At 44.2% G+C, this 24,444-nt stretch overlaps 2 protein-coding genes across 4 annotated transcripts; one reads left to right on the top strand and one right to left on the bottom strand.

Moving 5' to 3' along the window:
* Window positions 1-6,564: 6,564 nt before the first annotated feature.
* LOC120711099 lies at window positions 6,565-8,202 on the top strand. Its single transcript, XM_039996513.1, has one exon. It carries the CDS (start codon window positions 6,978-6,980, stop codon window positions 7,953-7,955), a length of 978 nt encoding a protein of 325 aa, XP_039852447.1. The 5' UTR covers window positions 6,565-6,977; the 3' UTR covers window positions 7,956-8,202.
* A 1,586-nt stretch (window positions 8,203-9,788) lies between these two features.
* Window positions 9,789-17,216, bottom strand: LOC120711098 (1-phosphatidylinositol-3-phosphate 5-kinase FAB1A-like). Of its 3 annotated transcripts, XM_039996511.1 has the most exons (12): window positions 16,993-17,202; window positions 16,198-16,357; window positions 15,066-15,764; window positions 14,829-14,973; window positions 14,379-14,726; window positions 13,317-14,255; window positions 12,852-13,186; window positions 12,581-12,707; window positions 12,333-12,503; window positions 10,843-12,249; window positions 10,499-10,759; window positions 9,789-10,398 (listed from the first exon to the last, which is right to left on the bottom strand). In XM_039996511.1, the coding sequence occupies exons 2-12, from the start codon at window positions 16,230-16,232 to the stop codon at window positions 10,042-10,044; spliced, it is 4,824 nt and encodes a 1,607-aa protein (XP_039852445.1). In that variant the 5' UTR covers window positions 16,233-16,357; window positions 16,993-17,202; the 3' UTR covers window positions 9,789-10,041. The 3 variants fall into 3 exon arrangements, with proteins under 3 accessions (XP_039852445.1, XP_039852446.1, XP_039852444.1); XM_039996512.1 differs by lacking the exon at window positions 16,198-16,357; XM_039996510.1 differs by having other exon boundaries at window positions 9,806-10,398; window positions 12,581-13,186; window positions 16,993-17,216.
* Between the last annotated feature and the right edge of the window lie 7,228 nt (window positions 17,217-24,444).

The following is a 24,444-nucleotide window of genomic DNA, read 5'->3' on the forward strand; positions in this document are numbered from 1 at the left end:
ACCGGTCGGCACTGCCTGCCGACACCACCGGTCAGACTGGTCCCACGGTCAAACCGGTCTGCGCAAAACAGAGAGTCCGCACACTCAGCCCTCAAGTGTAAAACCCGACGGACTCCCAGCCTAGGGGTCTCGCTTCACGACCTTCCACCCCTCTGCATCCCGGCGGATGAACTTGACACGGCAGGGGCAGAAGTCTACGTCCGGGTGTCCTGTAATAATAATTGTGGCAACAAATCCTAAGTATTCTAATACTCAGCAAGGTTTACCCGACCAGTGGGTATAACTTAGCCCACATATTTAGACATGCAAGGTTTTCTGGTTGGTGGTTATTTTGCATAAAAAGCTTCTAAAATGAGTCCTTATTTTTCCACTTTTAGCTCCAAATTCTATATACTATCATTCTCAACTAGTATTTGCACCTGCTAAGAAATCATAACAGACATGGAGTAATAATTCATGGTAGTCATTTCCAATCATCACTTAAGTTCCATAAGGCATTACTGCGATGCGGTGCTGCGATCAAGGTGCTCATATCCGAGAGCGACTGACGGCGAATCGATCCGATTTAACCTTGCAAGGTGGACCTAACCAACACGGCACGTGTATGCCCCGTCGGACCACACGTACCAACCATTCCCCTCCCCGCCTCGAACTACAGGAACCAGCCCAACGACATATGGTCAGCCGAGCTCAACGTGAGACCACCAAAAGTAAACATACGCATCCCCAATTCTCCGTGACTACTCGACTCGCCCCAGGAATTGGGTGCGGGTTCCTATAATTTCGAAGCAAAGCAGTACTCGGCTTACCGGTTTCGACTACTTCCTACTCCTCGCATGTGGTTAGTACAATATCAAACTTGATCAGCAGGGCCAGACAACGGTACGGTCCTTAACCGACACGGACGGGGCTAAAACAACCAGAAACTCTGTCCTGCTGCCATACCTATGCATCATCATTACTCCCCGTCCGGTCTCACATTTCCATATCACTTTCATTAACTCATATACTATAATACAAATACATGTAACTTATATCTCGCGAGTAACCGGAAATTATGCGACTTCTAAATATCCTATATCTCGCGGGTGACAAGAAGTCACTCGACTTCTATCGAGAACTATTAAGCATTGCATTTCTATCGTCCTATACATTCTAGTATAACTCAAGGGAAACTAAGGATCATGCAACTAGGGTTCCAACAATTCCTAAACCTAATGCACAAGTAATAGAGACATATATAGGTGTCATAAGTTTGAAATAATAGGATGTGCACCGGGGCTTGCCTCGAGTCTGCTGCTCAAAACTGGGGTTAGCCGGGCCTCGGGCCGACTCCTCGCGAACCTCCTGCTGCGGGGCTTGCCCCTGGGGCTCCTGTGGCTCCGCAACCACCTCGTATACGACCTCCTCCGCCGTGGCTGCTATACGTATGCATATGCATATGACATGAGAAATGTATGCATGATTTATAAAAATTACATGTAACCAATAGCCAAATTAAATTCTAACGATTTGCATCAACTAGCCCTAATTGAACCCACTCAGCCCTGCTAGCACCGGTCAGACCGGTCCACCCGACCGGTCAGATCGGTCCTACTCAACCTACCGTGACACCGGTCAGACCGGTCCTAACCAGACCAGAACCTAGAAACCTTGGCGCGGCGAAAATCGCCCACCAACTCCAAATACCTTCTAGGATCTAGTTCAGGGGTTCATGTGGTTGCTTTTGACCAGAGGAAACCACCTAAAACCTTCTAGAACAAGAGATCGATCCAAACTCCTAAATTACCTTGAATGACTCCTTTCCCACGAAGAACTTGCGATCCCGCGTCACCCCATGGAGGAGAACATGGGGAAGTTGATCCTCCACCGATTTGAAGCTCCCTTGGGCCTTGGATGAAGGGTAGAGGGAGGGTTTTGGATCTCTAGGGTTTGGGTGAGAGGGGAGGGAGAGAGAGGTTGGGAGGGCGAGCTGGGCACGGGGTGAGACTGAGGAAGTTAGTGAGAGAGTGTGAGGTTTAAATGATGTGGGGCCAATAAAACGGTTGAGTCAGCCCCCAACCGGTCAGGCCGGTTGCCCAAACCGGTCAGACCGGTCCGGCCCAAACTGACAGAATCAAGTTTGAGTTGGTGATTTGTCACATGAGTTTTGAACTAATGACTGTGGTTAATTTAATTACAAGTGATTAACACGTGTGGTGTTACACAACCATGATTGCGGCTGCTTCTGCTACAGTAGATTATTGCAGATGAGTTGCTGTAGGCAGCCTTACGCATGGCCAGCTAGCAGCTCCATGCATGATGATGGTCTCTACCTCTGCAGAGTCCTGAATCATGCATGTATGGTTCTGCTACGACACCAAAGGCAAAGCTGCTGCTGCTGCGCGTCACTTGCTTGGCTCCTCGTCTGTCTATCGATTCGATCTGTAGAAGAGACTACTGTGGGCAGTGCAAGCAAGCAAAGCAAGACCATGATCCATACAGTGCAGCTCCCAATGCAAAGTTTTCGGTCAAGACCTGAGCCCCCTGAGCTAAGCCAGCCGCCCTACACCACCTACACACCACACGCAGGCCAAGCTACTGTATCATGAATATTATAGCTAGCTATGTTTATAATTATTTAAAGTCAAACATTTTTCTGCATGTTTAACCAACAACATCTCGATCTAAAAAATAATTAATTTTAAATAGAAAAAAGTTACAATAAGTCGGTTTGTTTTCTTCATGTATCATATTAATATTATTGTTTTTATATCATCAATATTTATGTTTTTTTAGTCCAAGTTACATGTTTATGCATGGTTTCTTTGTTGTTACATCAAATAACTATGGGCCACATAGCTTATTTTAGCTTCAGCTTCACCTATCTCACGCAAATCAAAATAATGTAGTGTGAAGCCGTTTTATAGGCTGATGCTAAAATGAACTAGAAGTCTGATGAAACCAGTTTTTTTTTTAGTTTCACCAGCTTTGGCTTCACTAGTGAAACTATTTTAGATGAAGCCGTGCCAAATGGCCCCTAACTGAACCACGACACTAGCTAGTTGTTGGCATGGCAGGGAGCCTCATCAAATACTATACTATAGCTGCTGCTCCCTCCATCTCCGAATATAGCTACATTTAGATTTTTGACAAATCAAACCTTTTTAACATTAACATGCTATGGATAGAAAAATGGCACTACTAGCGTCCGGACATCCGATCAGATTTTTTCATCGAAAGGTCCATCGCAACATTAATAAATAATAGCTGTAACATAAAAAAATCAATGCTTGCAACATCAGAAAAATATGTATACAAAAAATTCTGACATCCAATTCGAGGATGGAAATTCCCACCGCAATATTGATACCATATTTTGTGCAACATCCACTACGAAACATGAAGAAACAATAATTGCAGCATTGATCCTTGTCTCTTGCAACATGTGTTGAGTGTCCGACCACTGAAAAAATATCAGACATCTAATTTAACCTTGCAGATCTATCTATTTGTATAAATATTTATAGAAAAATGAAAAACTTAAACAAATGAAAAAAATTCAGTGGTGATATTGTAGCCGACTATAGTGTATCAAGTGTGGCATGATACACTAGGTTGTCTGCGTTGTGAGTAGTCTTTCCTTGCCCAACGGCCTTGCCGTTCAAGCTTGCTGAGTGGTATGTCTTTGCTCAACAATCGACTTTTTTATCGTTTCTGTTTAATGCAAAGATACGCAACTACTCTGCATAATTAGAAAAAAAAACACCATACTCCCTTTGTTCTTAAATACACAACGCCAATATTTCTTTAAAAAAAATTCGAGCAACAATATTTTCTTAAGTAAATAAGTATTACTAGATTTATAATGAAATATTTTATATTTTACTTGCAGATCTATCTTATTGTACAGATATTTATAAAAAGAGCTCTTTTACAATGACTCAAAACACTAGGAGCCGTCCATCTGATAAAATTATACGGTGATGAAGGTAGAAAGTACCCAAAGTACCTAGGGTAAAGTATCTGATACTTCCAAAATGTGGGACCAAGTATCAAAAAGTGGGATCGAATACTAATTTAATTTAATTTTTATAAATACTTTTCATAGATCAATGGCTAAAAACAATTCAAGATAAAAGTATCTAAAAGTACCCATTAGTACTTTACAATCATTGTAAAAGAGCTCTTATAGAAAAGATGAAAACTTAAATGAATGGGAAAATTCAGTGGGGACGTATGTATATTTAAGAATAATGGAGATCCACTAGCTAATATTACCACGGGATATGATGAGCATGATATTCGGAAGAGATGAAGAAAGAGGAGAATGCAATTGCAAATTTGCAATGCAAGAATTTATTTATTACTATGTGAACAATTGTAGTGTTTACACGAGACTGATGGCCAGGTTAGTTTGTAACAGTATTCAGGGCGTTGCTGGGGTTCACCCGTGTGACCGCCAGCAAACCTGTCGCACTAGCCCCATGCATCTCAGATTTTATGTTTTGGGCCTAAACTAACCCCACATGTGTAATTCAGTCAAATTTGTTCCAGATCAATTTTTTTTGTTCCGGAACAATTTTTTAATTATTCCGGCAATACAAAAAAAATTGTTCGGGAACAAAAAAAAATTGTTTAGTTATTGGGCCTTGTGTAATGGTTTGACTGTCAGTCACCCGAGCGACTCCTAACATTTGCATAGTATTCATGCATGATCCATCCACCATCGAAGATCAATCTTACTAAACTAGTATTAGTAGTTGATAATTAAGTAGAAGCATTACCTTGTACTTTAGTGCCATATAGGAGTATATTGTTAGCCTTTGCTTGGGAGGGCGGCCAAAGTAAGGCAGAGCCGAACAACATAACACACATGCTCTTCGATGCCCCCCCCCCACCCCCCCCCCCCCCCCCCACACACACACAAATCCTAACCCCATTTATACCATCGACGATCTCTCGTTCTCCAAAACCCCACGAGCACCTAGACACACTATATAGTACTCCTACTAGGACAGGAACTTGCTTTGCTCGGAATAATCCCACTCTACTTTTGGACTCAGCAAGCATCATCATTCATGTTGACTGTGTCAATGACTGAGATTAGAGGACGGAGGGGGATTATAATTGAAGAAGCTTGAGATCAGAGAGTAGTAAATACTGTATAGTAACCTCTTCGTCCTGAGATATAAGATATTTTGGTTTGTCCTAAGTCAAGCTATTCTAAGTTTGACCAAATTTATAAAAAAAGTGATAGTATTTGAATGTCAAATGAGAATAATTAGATCCATTATAAAATATGTTTTATAATTTATTTATTCAATGTGTTATATGCTAATATTCTTCTCTATTATCTTTGATCAAATCTAAACTATTTTGATTTAGAATAAATTAAAATATCTTATATTTCAGAATGGAGTGAGCTAATATTATACTCCTACAAGTAGAGCATGAGAAGAGGAAGTATTTATATTAGGCATGATGATTGCCGGCCCGGGTGAGGAGGGAGAGGGCCTCCGCCCGGCCGGCCGGTCTCAAAAGGAGAGAGATTTGTACTGTACGGGTTCTCTTCTCTACAAGGAGAGAGAGAGAGTTGCAGCTGCAGCAGCAACAAGTGTCGACGCCTCCCTGCTGCCATTTTGCTTGCCATGGGGACTCGGATTCCTTGTTTCCTTCCTGCTTCAAATCCTCTCCTGAATATACTCACTCCCTAGTCAGATCACCACTACTCCTAGTAGTAGTGTAGTAGACTCTATCTACTAGGCTGGCTGCAAAAAGACAAATCTCTTGGACTCCCTGCCCGCCTTTGAAACTCTGTCCTCCAACTAGGAGTAGCAGCTTCTCTCTCTAATCGAGCACTACTGCTGATGCTCACTCAACTAGTCAGCAGATATAATCCACACACTCTTCGTTAATGACTACTCTCTCTCTCCTACTTTTCTATTGCCACATCAGATCTAATTAGCTAAATAGCTAGCCATTGCAAACGCTCTAAATGTGTGCAATACTCCCACCATATAGAAAATAGAAGAGGAGAGTGACACAGTCTCCAAAGTATAACTTTGACTGTTTATTTTTATAAAAATATTTGTTGAAAAGTGATGCATATTTTTGTGAAAGTGCTTTTTAAGACAAATCTATTCATATTGCTTTTATTTTTTCAAACTCAATAACTTAAAAGTTATACATAATATATTTTGAATGTTTGACTCAAACTTTATCCTAAACGATATTCTTTTTCAATATGGATTGAGTACCAGGTGGAAAGGAAGGAGGACGATCCATCGACTAGCTACTGGATCTGGACCGGCGAGGACAGTCGACAGCAATCGGGATTCCCTGACTTGCTGAAGGCAAGTCAGGGAATACTGTAGCGGCGACTTTCGGTGTATTTCCGGCCGCCCGATCTGAGATGGATGGCCAGGATTGATTGCTACAGCACCCCTGCTACAGTGTAAAACAGTACCTTTTTGAGCAGTGTTCCGTGAACAGTACCAGCTACAGTCAGAGAAGTTGTGCCTTCGCTTCTAAGTCAGAGAAGTTGGACCCAGTCGACAGACACCACACCACAGTAGTAATGTAATGGACTTGTACCCAGCAGATATATTAAGCGATGGATGGAGTTTGAGTTCCAAATCATTCATATCATAGGAGCTTCAGCCTAGGCTTTTGTGTTGGCTCACAAGAATCAACAATGTGCTTACTTGTTCCTGGTGTTGACTATGGACTAGTACTAGCTATTACCGTTGCGGACGCGCTAGTGACCAGTAGTACTAGCTAGCAAGACCGCAGTACGGACCAAGGAAGGAGAAAGAGAAACCACCATCATCATCCTTCATCATGGCAATGGCAATGACAATGACAATGCCACCCTCTCTTAATTAATTAGTAGCTTCTTCATCTCTCTCGCCTACCAATACCAGTATATATAAAACCCCGGCCACCATGTATGTACATGCATAGCTAGCACCCCAAGCTAGCAGTAGCAGGCAGCCATGGCGATGAACAGCTTCTACTCGTCCATGGCGCACGGGCTGGAGGCGCTCCAGCACAGCCCGCACGCGTGCCTGTCGGCGCCCTTCCTCCAGCAGGCGGCGGCGCTGCTGCGCTCCCTGCACTCGCAGCTCCTCCACCTGGTGCAGCGCCTCCACCTGCCGCCCGGCGAGCGCTGGCTCGACGAGTACATGGACGAGACCTCCCGCCTCTGGGACGCCTGCCAGCTCGCCCGCGCCGGGGCCTCCGCGCTCGACGCCTACTGCGCCGCCGCCGCCCGCGTCGCGCCGGCGATCCACGCCTGGCGCCGCCTCTACGACGCCGACCTCCAGGTCGTCCAGCGCGCCGTCAGCGCGCCCAGGCGCCACGCCGCCGGCCTCCAGCAGGACAACCGCGCGCTCGCCGACGCCAGGCTCGACCCGGCGACGCTCCTCCTCGACGCCCGCTCCCCGCTCGACTTCAAGCTCAACGCCTTCAACGGCTTCCGGGGGGTCCTCTACGCGCTGCGCAACGCCAGCTCCTTGCTCCTCATCGTCCTCATCTCCGGCACCGTCACCTGCCTCCCCGACCTCCTCCTCACATGCGCTCCTGGCGCTGCCGCCGCTCCTGCTGGCGCCGCCACCCACCACCAGCACTACGCCGCCTCCATGCTGGCACGCCTGCGCCAGCGCGTCGCCCAAGAATTAGTGGACTCAGCTGGCTCATCTGCTGCTGGGAATGGGATCATGATGTACGAGTTCCGCCAGGCCAGGGCTGCCATCGACAGCCTCAAGCAAGACTTGGACAGGGTCGTCGCCATGGGCTGCCGCCACCCGCCTGAGGACATTATTGGCGGCCTCGCCCAGAGAGCGGAGATCATCGATGGCTGGGTCGGGATGCTGCGATCAGGAGCCGACAGCCTCATCGTCGAGCTCGACGACTTCTTCGATGAGATCGTCGAGGGCAGGAAGATGCTCTCCGACCTCTGCAGCCATCGCTAGCTATAGCTCTCCTATAGCAAGCTGAAACAAACAAATTAAACCAACCAAGACTTCAGTTCTTGTTCTTCTATGATATATGCTACTAGCTAGTACCAGCACTAGAACAACAAGACTAACAATTCTAGGGAACGGAAGGGGTGCCTTTTTGTTTTCTTCCATTGTTTTCCTCCATGCATGCATCAGCTGGTTGATGAGTTGCTGTACGTGTTTACTATCTACAATCTAGATAATAGCTACCATTCTAGTATAAGCCGTGTCGTGTGCATGCACAATCATCGTCATGGTTATCTTTAGTTTGTATTCTACTCAGTTCCCAATCAACCCCACTGTGCCTGCCTCCCTATTGTCAGCAGAATCAGAACCAGGACATATCTCTAGCATTATATTCTTTTTAGTTTAATCCAACATATTTTTAGATATTATAAAAATATAGTAGTTATCTGCAAGAGCGACCAATCAGACCTCAGAAAAGGATCGAGAATCTGCAAGCACCACCAATCAGACCTCAGAAAAAGGAAAACCAACTCTTTGCCCCTTTACTATAACTGGGAAAGGCAAGGTGTGTCCAACTTGTTGGACATATATAGTAGGAGACAAAAAGAAAGAAACAAACTGGAGGGAAATTAGACTTTGTAGAGGGAAATTAGCCTTTGTAGTTGTCATTCTTTTTGCTTGTCCGTCTTGTTTTCGGTGGTAAGCTTATGCTTTCGTTATCATTGATCGAACCGCCCCGCAAGATAGATAACAAGGGAAGGAGCTAGAGAGATGGTACCTTTGTGCTGCTTTAATTTGTGAGGTTGTTTCTCTTTGATCTCCGACAACAGTCACCATTCATTTTCTGAGATGATGAGAGAGACAGCCTTCTGGATTTGGAACAGGGTGATCACCTTGTGTACCTCTTGCGAGCCAAGCAAAATCAGCTTCTGTGACAGGCTGAATGCCAAATTGATGGACTTGTGCCTTCCAGAGCCAAAAGGATAGGATAAGATACATCATGGTAAGCAGCAGCAGCAGCAGCACCGCAATCCATATTCCACACTTTGGGGTTGGGATGCTGCCTCTTCTGGGAAAAGCTGACCTTGATCAATCCACCAAATCAGATCCCCTCTTTCTGAAAACAGATACAATGATCACTTTTCAAGCAGGTGTCGATACTTCTTCAAGCGGATTTTTGTACACCTCTCGAATTGATCTGTTCACCATCAGCTGCTGCTAGAAACAATTTGCACATTGTGAAGTGACAAATTGAACAGAAAAATCCAGTGCAAATTGATCAGCAGAATATCTTGATAAAAAAATCAGTCAAACTGTTAAGGAGGAGCAAACAGCTGAAAAGCTCTTGCCATCAGCTCATTGACCAGTAGTAGATTATAGTAACATAAGCCCTAACTGGATCATAATCCTCCATGTGCATCACCAGACAGCTACTTTCCCTAGGGAAGAAGTCTGAAAATGAACAGGATAAGAACAAATTAAATTTAGGGCATACATATTGGAGTAATATTCCAGAAAAAAAAACAGAATATAGAACAAGCGAGCAACTTGATCTCACCCATAGAATTGTTTTATGAAAGAAAATAGCTTAGCAGTGTGGAGTGTGGACCGTACCTGTTGCTCTGAAAAAATTACAGTACCAAGAAAGGTGAAGGGGGCATACAGGAAAAATTACATTGTACCGTAGGTGGCAACATCAGGAGTATTATACCGCTCCTTCCCCTTCCAGATGCCAGCAGCCACATTGAAGTAAATAGGACATAGTACTCAAATTGAACTAATTTCAACAGATATAGGAAATGCCTATACTTGGACAGAAGGCTGCTTCAGACTCATAGGTGATGGGTCCAAAAAAATGATCATATGATTTTTTTTTAAATTTCACTATAATAATTGTGAAATTAACAATGAACATTTGTATAGGTACACGTCTTGTGGACCTCATGTGCCCCAACAATTTGCCTAAAAGCTGCAAACTTTTGGATAGATCAACAGTGAGGTCCTCCTATGTACACCATTTTACAAAAGTAAAAATTAGCCCAATGATAACTAAATAGGCTTCAAGATAACTGCCAGGAGGTCCTGCATAGGATCAGGTACATGCCTCAGCCTCATTTGGATGCTGAAGCTGGCTATCACTATTCTGGACTTCTAACGACTTGCGATTGCTATGACCAATGGATTTGCATTGCTTAGGATTATCAGGACTCCAAGTGTCTGGAACTGTGAGGAAGTACTTCGCCATGAACTTCCTAAACCTTTTCTTGTACTCCTTGGGGGAAATTACTGTTGGCGAAACATTCTTGGGTACTACCAGAGAAGTCTTCACCCATGTCTCCAGTTGTTTGTCCCAAGTATATTGCCTCAGATAATCAATGATGCCAAACACAAGTTCGTGCTTTTGTTTATCCACTCCCACAAGCAGAGAATAGTCCATGACGTTGACCGACTGCAAGCACAACAATTATGTTAACAAATATTTTTGTTGAAGAAGAAGAACATAATTACAATTTACAAGTGATCATGGCAAAGATGTGCCTTATACATACAGTGAGGAAAGATGTGTCATTCCAGATTGCACGCTGCAAAAGATGCTTTGTTCTTCCACCAATATAGATTGGAGAAACACCCATGTCCTCAACATAGTTTTGGTCCAGGTAAACAGTGTCACGGTCATTTGAATCAGTGACACGCCGCGAAAAAGTAGCACCTTTAAGGTCATAAATCCGTGAAATATTGTGGCCAAAGAGAAGATTCTCCATCACCATCAGGTCGATCTTTACCTCTTTGCCATGCTTAATTTGCTTAACCTGTAAAAGGCAAGTGAGACCACATAGAAAAAATAGCCAGGAAGATGAACTTAGATCAAACTCAAGCTGTTGATATAAACTACCTGATAGATTCCTAATATTTTAGCAAGGCAAGTTTGGCTTCCAGTGTCCAGAGAATGGAAAACATGCTGGAAGTAATGAGGAGCAAATTCAATAAACGATTCAAACTCTGTTTTCTTGATTTGCTTTATGATGAATCTGTCATCCATTGTCTTTGCAAAAAACGCCTTGCTCTTTCCACCCTGAGCATCCCACTTTTTACAGCGGCTTAAAGAAGTAATATATGCAAGCTCAGATGGGCAGCACTTCTTTCGTAGTTCATAGAATTCATTAGCATATATACTAGTGACTGAGTATTTGTCTCTGAAAGTTACTTTCCCGTTGACGGTCATTTCTGGATGTGCTGAGGACAATAAAGATGAGCTATCATAACCAGAAAAATCGTCAGATGAAACTGTAGAGAGAGATGAGAAGCCTGTTTCATATTCTTGAGATCCAGCAGATGACCATTGTGATGAGTTGTAAGAACTTGCAGACAGAAAACTATAGGATTTCTCCATCATTCTAGCATGCTCTGCCCTGGAGTTCTCCATCTCATTCTCAAAAAAGGAATCTCTTGAATGGTGACGTTCATCAGACATGGCAAGAGCACGAGCTATTATGCTTGATATCTCATCCTCCTGTACACACAGAATATTACTACCTGGACCAACTGTGAACTGTGGAGGGTATGCCTCGTCTTGTTCTTCAAACAAGGGAGGCAGGTAAGATGGTTTATAATGGTTAATGATATCAAATTTGTCCAAATATCCATCTTGAATGTCATTTCTGTAAGCCAACTGAGATTCGTGAGTTGGATTCCAAATCCACCTTTCTTTGTCATCCCAATAAGGATATCTGAATTGTTGGGTAGAAGGCTCATGTTCTGCATGTGTTGGGTCTGCCACAGTAACATTTCCCTGGACCCCCTTCTCATTGGATATCTCAAAACAAGGACCTTTTGGGGCTTCTGTTGTGCTATCTATGTCTATTTGACCAGGAACAATGGAAGATTCTTCATCTTTACTGCCTCCATTGCAAGAAAGTTCAGAGTCCCCAGCTTCCGGACTTTCATCAGGCAAGGTTGCTCCAGTCTCACCTGATTGATGGTCAAGGTAAAGTTTGTTAACTGCAGACTCGGTGGCAGTGGCTGCCACAAAAGCTGTCATAGTTTCATCATTTGTGAATCCACTGGTTTTCTTTCCAATTTCAAAGTTCCCATCAGAAATCTCATTCACAATATCAGCAGGATTCTTGCAATTAGGAGCAGTTTGTAGCCCAACAGATTTACAGTAGAACAGTTGATGCAGACGACGGTCCCATATGTAAAGTCTAAGTAGAAGGTCCTGATAGGACCAATTTATATTCAAAAGTTCATGCACAGATGAGGATGGTCTCCCATTATGGTCAATGGCCTTGTCCAGAGAACCCTGCATATCAATACAGATATTGACAAACCAAGAAACAATAATCAACAGAATAATTAGGAACCGAAATGAATAAGGATACCTACCTCAAAGCTAGCCTTTTCTTTGATCAACAACTCATCGAGTTCAGTAAAGTCCTTAATAGGGAGTGAGAGGCCACAATTGATTGCAACTGTTATCGCATCAGGATGTTCATTCTTCAACTTTTGTAGCAAGGCTGCAACCTTAGAGTAAAGTGTCATACCTCTAGCATGAACCTTGAAAGATGCAGCATAAAAATTAGGACCATTGTAAGATAATTAATGAATAAAATGGTAAAGAGAATAAGCCATACATGTCTCCTTTGTCCTTCGAACCACTCCTGTCTGATGGGGTTGACGAACTGTAGAGTGGGTTGTGGTTTGCAGGTAGTGTAAATTTCAACTGATGAGTACCGGAACATAGCAACTCTAGAGCCCAACCTGAAATCAGTACAAAACAGAATGTATACATCACCAAAATGGAAAAACGATAGTTTGGGAATGCCATGCCACAGCCTAAAGGCTATCAAGAAGTTACTTCTATTCAAATCATTTGTAAATGCAAAATAAATTTGTGTACCATACCCAAAAAAGCGCAAGCAATCTCTGTTCACCAAATGTCCACATATGGATAACCTCCTGGCTGCAGAGTGGCTCGAAAAACTAAGTTCCAGGAACTTCCCAAATGAGAGATTGCGCGCTTCAGCTGATATTAATACTCTTGGAGTAGATTTGGATATCCCATGTTCGTGATCACATCTTGAGCACCTAGTCCACATCCATATTTTTCCTTCAGATTCGCCAGGCAAATGGTGTTGGGGCTTGAGCCGCTTTACTAGCACGGTCAAATTTCCATTTCGATGAGTGTAGGAGTACATGTGAGATTCTGGAGGCTCTCCACATGAGGAACAGCTCAGTTTCTGCTAGAATAAAAACATTAACAAGCTGAGTCTTCTTCTTAAACCAATCATGTTGTATTACTAATGCAAAATATGGCTATTTCACGCAAGAGAGCAAACATTTAAAGAAAGGCAAAGAAAAAAGCGTTACCTGATTCTGCAAAATGTCTTGCAAATACCGCCCCAATGACACATCAAAATTCCCATAGTATTTTATACGGGTTAAGTGGCTCTGTTCACAAATAATCTGCTTTTCCGTGCACTGGCTAGACATCAAAATCAGTATGCTGTGAGAATCAAGTGCATCGTCAGCTTGATCATCGTCAACATCTTTCTCTTTGATAACGATACTGGTGCCACAGTGTGCTCCGTTTTCTACCATGGCAGGTGATTCTCCACTTTTATCACTTGCAGAAGAACCTGTTCGCATGATTGCTTGATTAATCTCTTGTTTCTGGGTATCATTTGTGGACTCCCCATTTTCACTGGAAACCGCGGACTCTTCCACCTTTGCCCTATGGAAACCATTACTAATAGTTTCTTGGCTGGATTGAACCCTGACTTCTTTCTGTTTATCATTTGTCTCTTGCAATGATGTAACAGGTAAATAAATATTCTGGTGACATAAATTGTCAGCGAACAATTTCCTCAGCGGACCTGGGACTTCTGATGCTGTCCTCTCAGAATTAGTGGATGGACTTGAGTCATACCGGATGCATGCACCTTCTTGAAGATCAGAGCTGCCGGTTATTGAACTCGGTGACTCTACATTTCTCGGAGATCTCAAAGTTTTGTTCACATCAACATAGCGATTAGAAGTGGCATGGAACAATCTAAGTGCTGGAGAGTCATCATGTGAAGGAAAGTTAGGGATAGCACCACCAAGAGCAGCAAGATCAAAAGCACTTGTTGATAACCCTTCCATAGCACTAACATAATTTTCTTTTGGAATATTTTTATCATTTAGAAAGACCCTTTGGTCTTCGAAGAAAGAAGTTTCAAGGATCAAGTGATATGCAGCAAAGACTGTGAAGTGCATGACTTGCTTGACTTTCTTCAATTCATCGCTATTTGCTCCTTTAAGCAATATCTGAACAGAAAGAAACCATTATTAGTGTAAATATTAATTCGAAAGGTGTAAAATACTAATTGGTTTAGTACTTGCTATTTAATCAATTGAATGTTATCAGTGCACATGGAATAGACTCCATACCGTGCAACCCAAAGGGCATGGAAAGCCTTCCAAGAACATTAACGTTTTAGATGGCATCTTTCCACCCTCACTGGTCGTGTTGTGCTCCTCAGTAAATTTCTCAATGTGGAAGTAATCACATTTCTTCAGCTTTGGTTTGTCTAAAACTTCTGAAAATGAGATTATGGGAGAACCCGTACAACGTGCAATTCTCTCTAGTCTGTGGAGCTTCATATCAAGAATTAGAGTGACACCCTCTTTCAGAAGAAGTTCTTGAATGTTTCGTGAAACAGTTTTCTCAACCAGAACAACATTAGGACTGCATATCTCCATCATTTTACCAATAGCTCTCTCCAAAAGGTTCTTTTCCTATAGTTGTTGAAGGCATAGAAAATAGAAAGTGTTATCCCTCAACAGAACAACATAGAACTAGATTTACTTTTGCATGTATATAGATACGTGAAACCCAACCTGATCCATTGAATTAAATGATGACAAACCAACATCAGAATGCCCAAGGACTCCTTTAAGAAGTAGAAGCCTAGGACTGTGGCAACTGGTCGGCATGTGCTTATGAGCAGCATTCTTCTTGAAGACTAGCCCCTTGATCACCTCACTGCAACCAATACATCGCCAGGAAAAGGGATAAAGTTTAAAGGTCGATACAGAAAAAGAAGTTCAATGGGGTGAGCTGAAAATTGATTTCACCTTTGCCGGCGAGTACCAGATGCTATGCATTTGACCTTGATGTAAGATCCAGGGTCCATGTCCTTTCCCATGGTACCATCGGGTTTAATAAGTAGCGCCGCTTCCCATGATAGGGAGGTGATAATGTCAAGCCAACTGTCGCTACCCTCTTCCTTGGAAGAAGAGATGCCAGCCGATGCCAAGAAGCGGCTTACAAGTATCTTGAGCTGGCCATTCATAGCTTCTAGCATGGCCTTTTCTCGCTCCTCCCTTGGATTGCTTGGGCTGGCCTCATCTTCCTTGCCAGGGGATGGGAAACTCGAGTGGCCCCATTTGATTCCGTCGCTATAATCGTCGTCGTCATCAAAGCTCTCGGCCTCATCCTCCTTATCTGCCGCTTGAGGTGGTATCCAGATGGAATGATTTAGCAGGTGTGAAATCTCTGTGTCGCTGCCTTTGGCACCATTTGTACTCTCAGCCCCATCGGAATCATCCCCAGACTTGACAGAGCGGTCGTCGACAGAAGATGTAGATGGATGGCGGCTCATACGGCCATGCTTGTGCGATGAAGCATTGGAGGAAAAATTGTCATCCGTTGATGGATGTTTTATGTGATTATTATTATTATTGGTGTCCCCAGGCCTATTTTGTCCAAGATGATGTGCAGCATGCATATTTCGATGGTCGCCATTAGCATCTAAAACGTCTGAGGCAGCCTCCCTGTTGGGCAAAATTAAAGAAGATGATGATCAGGGGCATATATCTCTGCTATACTGGGTCGACCAAAACTAAAGCTGCTTTAGACCTCTAGTAGCAGGCTTAGCTAGTTTGCAAAGAAGGAAACAAGCAAGGTTTATCCAGTGTCATCGAGACATAGAGTACTGAACTTGCGCAACGCTAGCGAATTATGATTAAGAGATTGATGCATTTATGCTACAACATAGTAGTAGTGTTGGTATTGGTAAATTAGCAGGCCCAGCTAGCAGCTATATATATGGGAGAGTATTATGCAAGAGTCAAACATTGAAGCAAGGGGCACAAGACAGGATTAGTTAACCTGAATTGGTTACAATCCAGAGGCGGCTGATATATCATATAGATATAAGATAAACGTGTGATCTGGAGGAGTCAAAGGGAAGGAAGGGTAGACAACCTGGTTGCGTGGTGCTGATCCATGTCGGAGCACATTGCCTGCGGCGGCGTCACATGCCCTTGCTGCTGCAGCTGCTGCTGAATCCGCGCGGGGCTGAGAGCCAGGCTGGGCGGATGAGAATGAGATCCCCGCGCCCGCGAGACTATGCGTTGTGCTTGACCTGGCGATAAAAGCAACGGACTTGGTCAAACAAACTTGGTGGCGCAAATTGGACTGCATTCATTCATAGTGACGAATGGATTGGGAAGGAATCCTGCTTAGAGTATATACCAAGAAAAGAAAAGAAAAGAAAAGAAAAGCAAAGGAAAGCAGCGCAGGCGATCCCCTTGCTGAGCCGTTCCTTTTAATATCTACTACTAGCTAGTACTAGGCTTGGATTGGAATCGGAAGCAGCTAGCAGCAGCAAGAGAAGAAGTAGGTAGGTAGCGTGCAGGTGGAAGCGATGGGCGGAAGGCGGAGGCGAGAGCGAGACGAATCCAAAGCAAGCAGCAGAGGTAGGGAGCTCCGTGGAAGAAAGGCCAGCCAGCCTGGCACCTCCGAGCACTACACTACCGAATAATCGCAAACAAACAAGATCCAAATAGGAGGCCAAGCAGGCAGAAAAAGAAAAAATAAAGGAATAGCGCGGCGCGCGGGGGAAATCGGGAATCCAAAGCAAGGCCTTTGGGGGACGGGATGAGATTAACGAGGCGGGCGGCAAGACGACCAGTAATCCCTCCCAATAGCGGCATCAGGAGTAGAAATTAAATTCGCTGCGGAAGAGGAGGCAGCAGAGCAGTGGTGCTAGTTGCTTACCTTAATTAGCGCTGGGAAGTGGAATGGATGGAGTCCTCTTGCAGCTGCAGTCTTGTTCGTCCCGGCGGGGACGGGGAGGCCGGCGGAACCCAATTCGTCGCTGGGGGAGGGAGCTGCGGTGCGGTTGCGTGCGCGGCGGGCGGGCGGGGCCTCGCCGGAGAAGAAGGGAAGATGCAGACACGCAGAGACAGGACGCCACGGCTGACTGCGTGCGCTGCTGCAACCAAAAACAAATCGAAATAAATCTTTTGCTGGTCTTGGTCGCCGCTGGGTGGGGCCCGCACACACCCTTTTCTTTCTTGACTTATTGATTTTGCTTCTACAGAATTATTTATTATTTCTACAAAGAAAAATAATAATAATTCGAAAGAAAGAAAGAAAGAAATACTTACTACTAGTAGCAGAAGGAGCAATGGTGACCACCGACAGGCTGGGTTTCTCTGCTGCTCAGCTCAACCTCCAAACAAGCATCCATCACTGTAGATAGATGGGTGTTCTCAAACCAATGCAAACAAAAAACTTTATACGCAATTTATTTATTTTCAAAAACAAACGGTGGCTTCAAGAAATTTTTAAACCCGGCCCGGTTGACATTTCACGGTCTTTACTACTCAAAAAATGTGCTTATTATATATTATACTAGGTGATACCCCGCGCGTTGCTGCGGGATTTCTTAAATAAAATTTTAACGTGAAATTTGAAAGTAGAAAAATTAAGATGATTGCATGGCAACATTCACAAAAAATCGATGGAAAACATAAATAGATGGCCCTAGTGGATGTTGATGTGACATTTGATATAATGGGTTCCTATATGATCCGGATAACTTGCATGTTAAGAGAAATAGAGTTAATGACTTTAGTGGGTGTCATCTATATAGGCTATATAGGTGATATGAATTTTACTTGCATGTTATTTTTTATCAGGATCTGGTAGAAATCGATAAACTAACAGAAGTAACATCAATAGAATATTTGATCACATTATAAAAGAATAGGTGCTCAAAAAAATAGAGTATGTATATAAGTCTTTACGTTAATAGATTAAACATTAAAAGTATTGCAAAAATAGAGTCTGTATATGACTTTACGTTAATAGATTAAAGATTAAAAGTATTGAACATAGTAGAGGTCATATGGACATTTTCTTGTTTATTGAATCTCGTAAAAATTGATGAGCTAAAAGAAGAAACACCAATAGAATATTTGATCACATTATAGAAGAATAGGTGATGAAAAAATAGAGTATGTATATGATTTTACTTTACTTAATTAAAAATTAAAAGTATTGCATATTGTAGAGATGACATGAACATTTTTTGTAATTAATAAGATAGTTGAAAGTTAGTGGGACACTTAGTGGAGAATGAGGTGGACACCTTGCATGAAGAGAGAAATAGTTAGTGGGTGCAATCTATATAAGATATATAGTGTCGGGTGCCACAATTAGGGACACCCTAATTGAGGTACTAAAACCACTTTAAAAAACACAAACATATGTTAAGGCAACTGGGCCCACGAAGGCCCACGGCCTATTTCTCCCTCAGAGGAAAGGAAAGGACTCAAAGAAGTCCAGCATGTGGCCCAGCCACATCCCCCTCGGGCAGGTGGCCAATCTCCGCCTCGCTCGAGGGCCCCTCTCAGGCCCACCGAACAAACTCCGCCCCGCTCAAGGGTAGCGGATCTACCCTCGGGCGGGTCACTCATCTCCGCCTCGCTCGAGGGCTCCCCTCGGGACCCTCGACCGCGCAATCGCACCTCCGCCTCGCTCGAGGACAGCGGACCTGCCCTCGAGCGGGTGGACAACCTCCGCCTCGCTCGAGGACAGCGGACCTGCCCTCGAGCGGGTGGCCAATCTCCGCCTCGCTCGAGGCCATCTCTCGGCACAAGGGACAAATGGCCCCGCCGCCCAACCGACCGCCGTACAAAGGCATTAAAGGCCAGCTACTCCGCCACGGCTCCAAGGACGGGCGGCGTCAGACTGCCACTCCCGCAGTGGATGTGACCGGCGTCCCGTCCACTGACCCCGGTCACCGCTCTGCCACCCCAGCCGCTGTAGCAGCCCTGTGGAGCATTCAACGCGGTACAAGACAAGTTGGCGCCGCCCCCGTTACTGTTCCGCCGACATCAACCATCCGAACTCACCTCCCGCAGGGGAAGGGGTCTGGCGATGGCACGTGTCCTCCCGAGAGGGGCACTCTGCCTGCGTGGGCAGGGCCCCGGACCTCTCTCTTGTGGGGTCCGGGACTTCCACGCGCCCCCGGACTTTCTAGTGCGCACGCTCGCACCCCGACCAGGGGGTCCGGGACCGTCCCACGCCATTACTACCGCTGGGACTCTGCGGGACGACCGGCACAATCTTCGCAGGGCCAAGGACGGAGCCCAGGACGACAGCGACGCGCGCCGCCTTCCCACAGTACACTTTCTACAGTGTTCGACCACTATACCCGCAATTCGGGGGAAAACGACGACTTCCGCGCCCCTACACTCATGTACGCCGCCCCTCCTTACAACTATAAAAGGAGAGGGTGGGCTTCCTTTTGGAGGGGCTGATCGACTCTCTCCAATCAAAGGTTGGAAGTAAGTTCTCTGAACTCCCCCTCAGAGGACTCTCAGCACGACCGAGCACTCATCTCAACCAACTCCACCACTAGCAGAGACTTGGGAGCTTCTCTCCCTCTCTCGCCTCGCTTGTATCCCCTACTACGAGCACTTCGGGTGCAAGATAATACAGTGCCCTCGCACACCCCCTTTGCTGGACGTACGGCCCCGCGGCCGGAACCAGGATAAAACCGTGCGTTACTGTGATTGCCTCTTGTATCATCATCTGGAACGAGGAAACACGCAGCATTTACTAGTTGGGATTCAGGCCCGACGGGTCGGAACGCCGACATATAGATATAACGATCTTTTTACTTAAGTAACCAGCAATATAATTAATATTACTGCCCAGCATGCATGCATGTATGTTATCGAGAGAGAGAGAGAATTGAAGAAGGCGTATGCGGCTGCATGCTTTGACAAACACAATGCCAATGGGATCGCATCTTCTGATGTCTGCGTTTCTAATGTATTTAATGATGTCAGGACCCAGGAAGATTCATCTAGACTATCAGTGACTAATTCAGAACCGGTGCCGTGGTTCATGGATGCCTCATATGTTGCATGCGTTTTACAACCACCTGTAGTCATGTCCTTAATTTGTTCAGAATGGCCATATGATTTATTATTATTATTATTATTATTATTATTATTATTATTATTATTATTTCTTTTACGTCGACAGAAACGCTATCTGCTGTCAAGGAAGTAAGAAAAATAGATTTGTGTCACCATCTATACATCTATCCCCGCTGCTTCTTGAACTAACTCTCCCTTGTTGGTGACGTTAAGTTTACACCGTCTCGATCATATCGTCTCACAAGCAAGCAGGGCAAGGCGATCATCACTTGTAACTTCTTCTTATCAGCATGCAGGCAGCCTTGCTTATCGGGATGACAATCAAGTAGCTGTAACTCATCACCAAAACAGTTTTTTTTTTGTTTTTCTCGAGAGGCAAACGGGCAGTTACTTTTCTTAGAACAAATATAAATGATAGTGGTCTTAATAAAACTGTTAGTATTTTCTCAGTCCATTTTTTTAGGACAAATTAAGTCTTTGAAAGAAGATTTTATTTGACCATTTGTTCTCTTATTAAATTACTTATTGCTAAGAAATCAGCACCATCTTAAAAATTAAGATAAATATGAATCTAGCAAATACGCATATTTTTTGTTATCAAAATTAAGTAACAACCTTTTATAAAGATCTGCCTAATTAACGTTAATAGGCAAAAGGGAGTAACAGAATTCGGCAAGTTTTCCACAAAACAGATATATATGAACGTCTTATTTTATCAAAAGGGAGAGGAAAATCTAGGAGAGAAGAACAACAAGAAGAAGAAGAAGAAGATGTTGGAGTAATGGGCTTGGCCCATTACTTCTAAAGCATTAAAAGAATTTAAAGCCCACTATTAATGCTAGGGAATCAATGCTTAATTCCGTACCGGGAATTGAGGAGGATCTCAACCAACTTAAAAGGTGGACTTCGTGTACACCACTTGTGAAGCCGGTAAGAAGAGGACGGTGAACCACACGCGCGCGCGCTCGCTCGCCTCGCCGGGCCGTGGCCGAGGCCGAGGCGCGGCGCGGCCGTGCGGTGCGGTGCGGTGCGGTGCGCATGCGCGGCCGGACGTGACGTGCGGTGCGGTGCGACGTGATGTGCTGAGAAGGATGTTTTGCAGTAAAGAGTATTAAAACAGAGGGTTAATGTCGTCACTAATGACCGGACATTGAAGGCTCTTTACGACGTCCAGGTTCGTTGAACCTGAGGCACATTAACTGCCGCTCATCAAAGCCATTCATGACGTCCAGGTTCGTTGAACCTGAGGCATATCGTGCCTATATAAATCAGCACCCTCTCCTCTCATCCTCACTCATCTCAAGCACTCATCCAGGTACTCCTCTTCAGGAGACCTCTCCCTTCTCCCTCAGCTGCTTTCTGCCTTCCCCACCGCTAGCACTGCGCGCACAGGTCTAGCGAGAGCAGGGCCTCCGGAACCTCTGCTCGCTGAAGGTCCTGCACGGGACGCGGGCAATTAGGTTTTTGGGGAGCGTCTTGACACGACTGCTCGCCCCCTGAACGACTCCTTCGTCTACTTCCCGGCGTAACCGCTCATGCGAACGACTACTTCGTCTACTTCCCGGCGTAACCGTTCGTGGGACTGCACTGCGAACATCTTCCTGCATCGACATAGTTCGGCTACTTCGAGCAAGACCAGTCGAATAGCATGTCTATTCCAGCTGGTAACGGCGCAACCAGTGCCTCCGGCACTGGTCCCGCCTTGGGGTACTTACTAAACCTACTCTGGTTTAATTCTTTGTTCATGCTTATTAGTGAGAATAACATGAACACATGCACATATCTTGTACACAACTTATCACTCATCTATATCATGAAATTGATATTAATATTTGGAATTAAAATATACCGAAAATTGCCTAGATATCTAACAATCCAAAAACCTAATTGTGTTAATAGGCTTTCGGTATCTAGCTTTGTTGCATCAATCAAACCACCACCTTTTGATGGTTCAAATTACAAACGTTGGCAAGAGCGGCTTATACTGTGGTTAACACTATCGAGAGTGATCCATGTGAAAGAGGGTAAGCCTGAACAATTCTCTCCAGAGGAAGGGAGTGCGTTCGATGAGGCTGATATCCTCTTTCGAGGCTTGATCATTAGTATTCTCGGTGACAACCTGGTGGATTCTTATATCCGGCTGCCAACTGGCAAAGCATTGTGGGATGCTCTTGAGGCTCAATATGGAGTATCTGACGTCGGGAGTGAGTTGTATATCATGGAGCAGTTCCTTGAGTACAGGATGGTCGAAGACCGTTCTGTAGTGGAACAGGCTCATGAAATACATACTCTGGCAAAAGATCTCAAAAATTGCAGCAAAGAGTCCCCATGTGTGTTACCCAATAAGTTTGTGGCCGGAGGTATAATCTCTAAGCTGCCACCTTCTTGGAGGGACTTTGCTACTTCTCTAAAACACAAGAGACAGGAGTTCACAATAGATGGACTCATAGGGACTCTTGATGTTGAGGAGAAGGCGAGAGCAAATGACATACGTGGGAAAGGAGTTGTTGGTGCTTCAAGTGCCAATCTTGTTCAGAAGAACAACTCCCACAAGAACAAGAAAAAGCCACCGCAGAACCAACCAAAGACTAAGAAGACAACCACTTTTAAGAAGAAGAAGAAGACGGGAGCTTGCTATGTGTGCGCTAGTACGGATCACTTTGCTGCAAAGTGTCCGAACCGCAAAGGCAACGACTCCGCCAACATGGTTATTAGCGAGCCTGGAGGAACTTCGGGGTACGGTAATTTATTACCTACTGTTCTTTCAGTCTTTGGTTCACCCGAGTGGTGGGTTGACACTGGTGCTAATATTCATGTTTGTGCTGATGCTTCTTTGTTCTCTTCTTACCAGACCGGCGGGACTTCCTCCTTGCTGATGGGGAACGGATCACATGCGCGTGTTCTTGGTGTTGGTACGGTAAATCTGAAGTTTACTTCGGGGAAGACCGTGCAACTGAAGAACGTGCAGCATGTCCCCACCATCAAGAAGAATTTAGTCAGTGGCTCTCTACTGTGTAGAGATGGTTTCAAATTAGTCTTTGAGTCCAATAAATGTATCTTGTCTAAGTTTGGTACTTTTGTTGGAAAAGGTTATGAAAGCGGAGGCTTGTTCCGTCTTTCTTTGTCAGATGTTTGTAATAAAATTGCATACAATGTTATTAACGTTGATGAAACAAATGTTTAGCATTCGAGGCTTTGTCACGTTAATTTTGGTTGTATGATGCACTTAGCTAATTTGAGCTTAATTCCAAAGTTCACTTTTGTCAAAAATTCTAAGTGTCATGTATGTGTTGAATCAAAACAAACTCGTAAGCCTCATAAGACCACGGAGGCAAGGAGCTTGGCACCCTTAGAATTAATTCATTCCGATTTGTGCGAAATGAATGGAGTGTTGACAAAAGGTGGTAAAAAATATTTCATGACTTTGATTGATGATAGTATTAGATTTTGTTACATCTATTTGTTGAAGTCAAAAGATGAAGCTTTACACTACTTTAAAATCTATAAAGTTGAAGTAGAAAACCAACTTGAGAGAAAGATCAAAAGAGTTAGGTCAGATCGTGGTGGCGAGTATTTCTCAAATTTATTTACTTTATTCTGCGAGGAACATGGTATTATTCATGAAAGGATGCCTCCATATTCACCTCAGTCAAATAGGGTTGCCGAAAGAAAGAACCGCACTCTAACGGATTTGGTTAACGTCATGTTAGATACAGCGGGACTTTCCAAGGAATGGTGGGGTGAGGCTATATTGACTGCATGTCATGTCCTAAACCGTGTTCCTACAAAGAATAAAGAGATAACTCCATTCGAGGAATGGGAGAAGAAAAGGCCAACACTGTCATACTTACATACATGGGGTTGTTTGGCAAAAGTGAGTGTGCCAATAACCAAGAAACGTAAGTTTGGACCTAAAACTGTGGATTGTATCTTTCTAGGTTATACTATTCACAGCATTGGATATAGATTTTTAATAGTGAAATCTGGAGTACCTGACATGCATGTTGGTACTATAATGGAGTCCAGAGATGCTACATTTTTTGAAAACATTTTTCCCATGAGAGATGAAATAAGTTCATCTAGGCAAGAGTTCATCGAGGATGATGGCTCTACTGAGCCGATAGAACACAATGAACATACACTTGTAGAAAATCCTGAGGAGGATAACAATGATGCTCCGAGAAAGAGCAAGAGACAAAGGACTGTAAAGTCTTTTGGTGATGATTTCATTGTATACCTCATAGATGATACACCCAGAACCATAGAAGAGGCA

This window comes from Panicum virgatum, chromosome 6K (assembly GCF_016808335.1).
Source record: "Panicum virgatum strain AP13 chromosome 6K, P.virgatum_v5, whole genome shotgun sequence".
Classification (NCBI taxonomy): Eukaryota; Viridiplantae; Streptophyta; class Magnoliopsida; order Poales; family Poaceae; genus Panicum; species Panicum virgatum.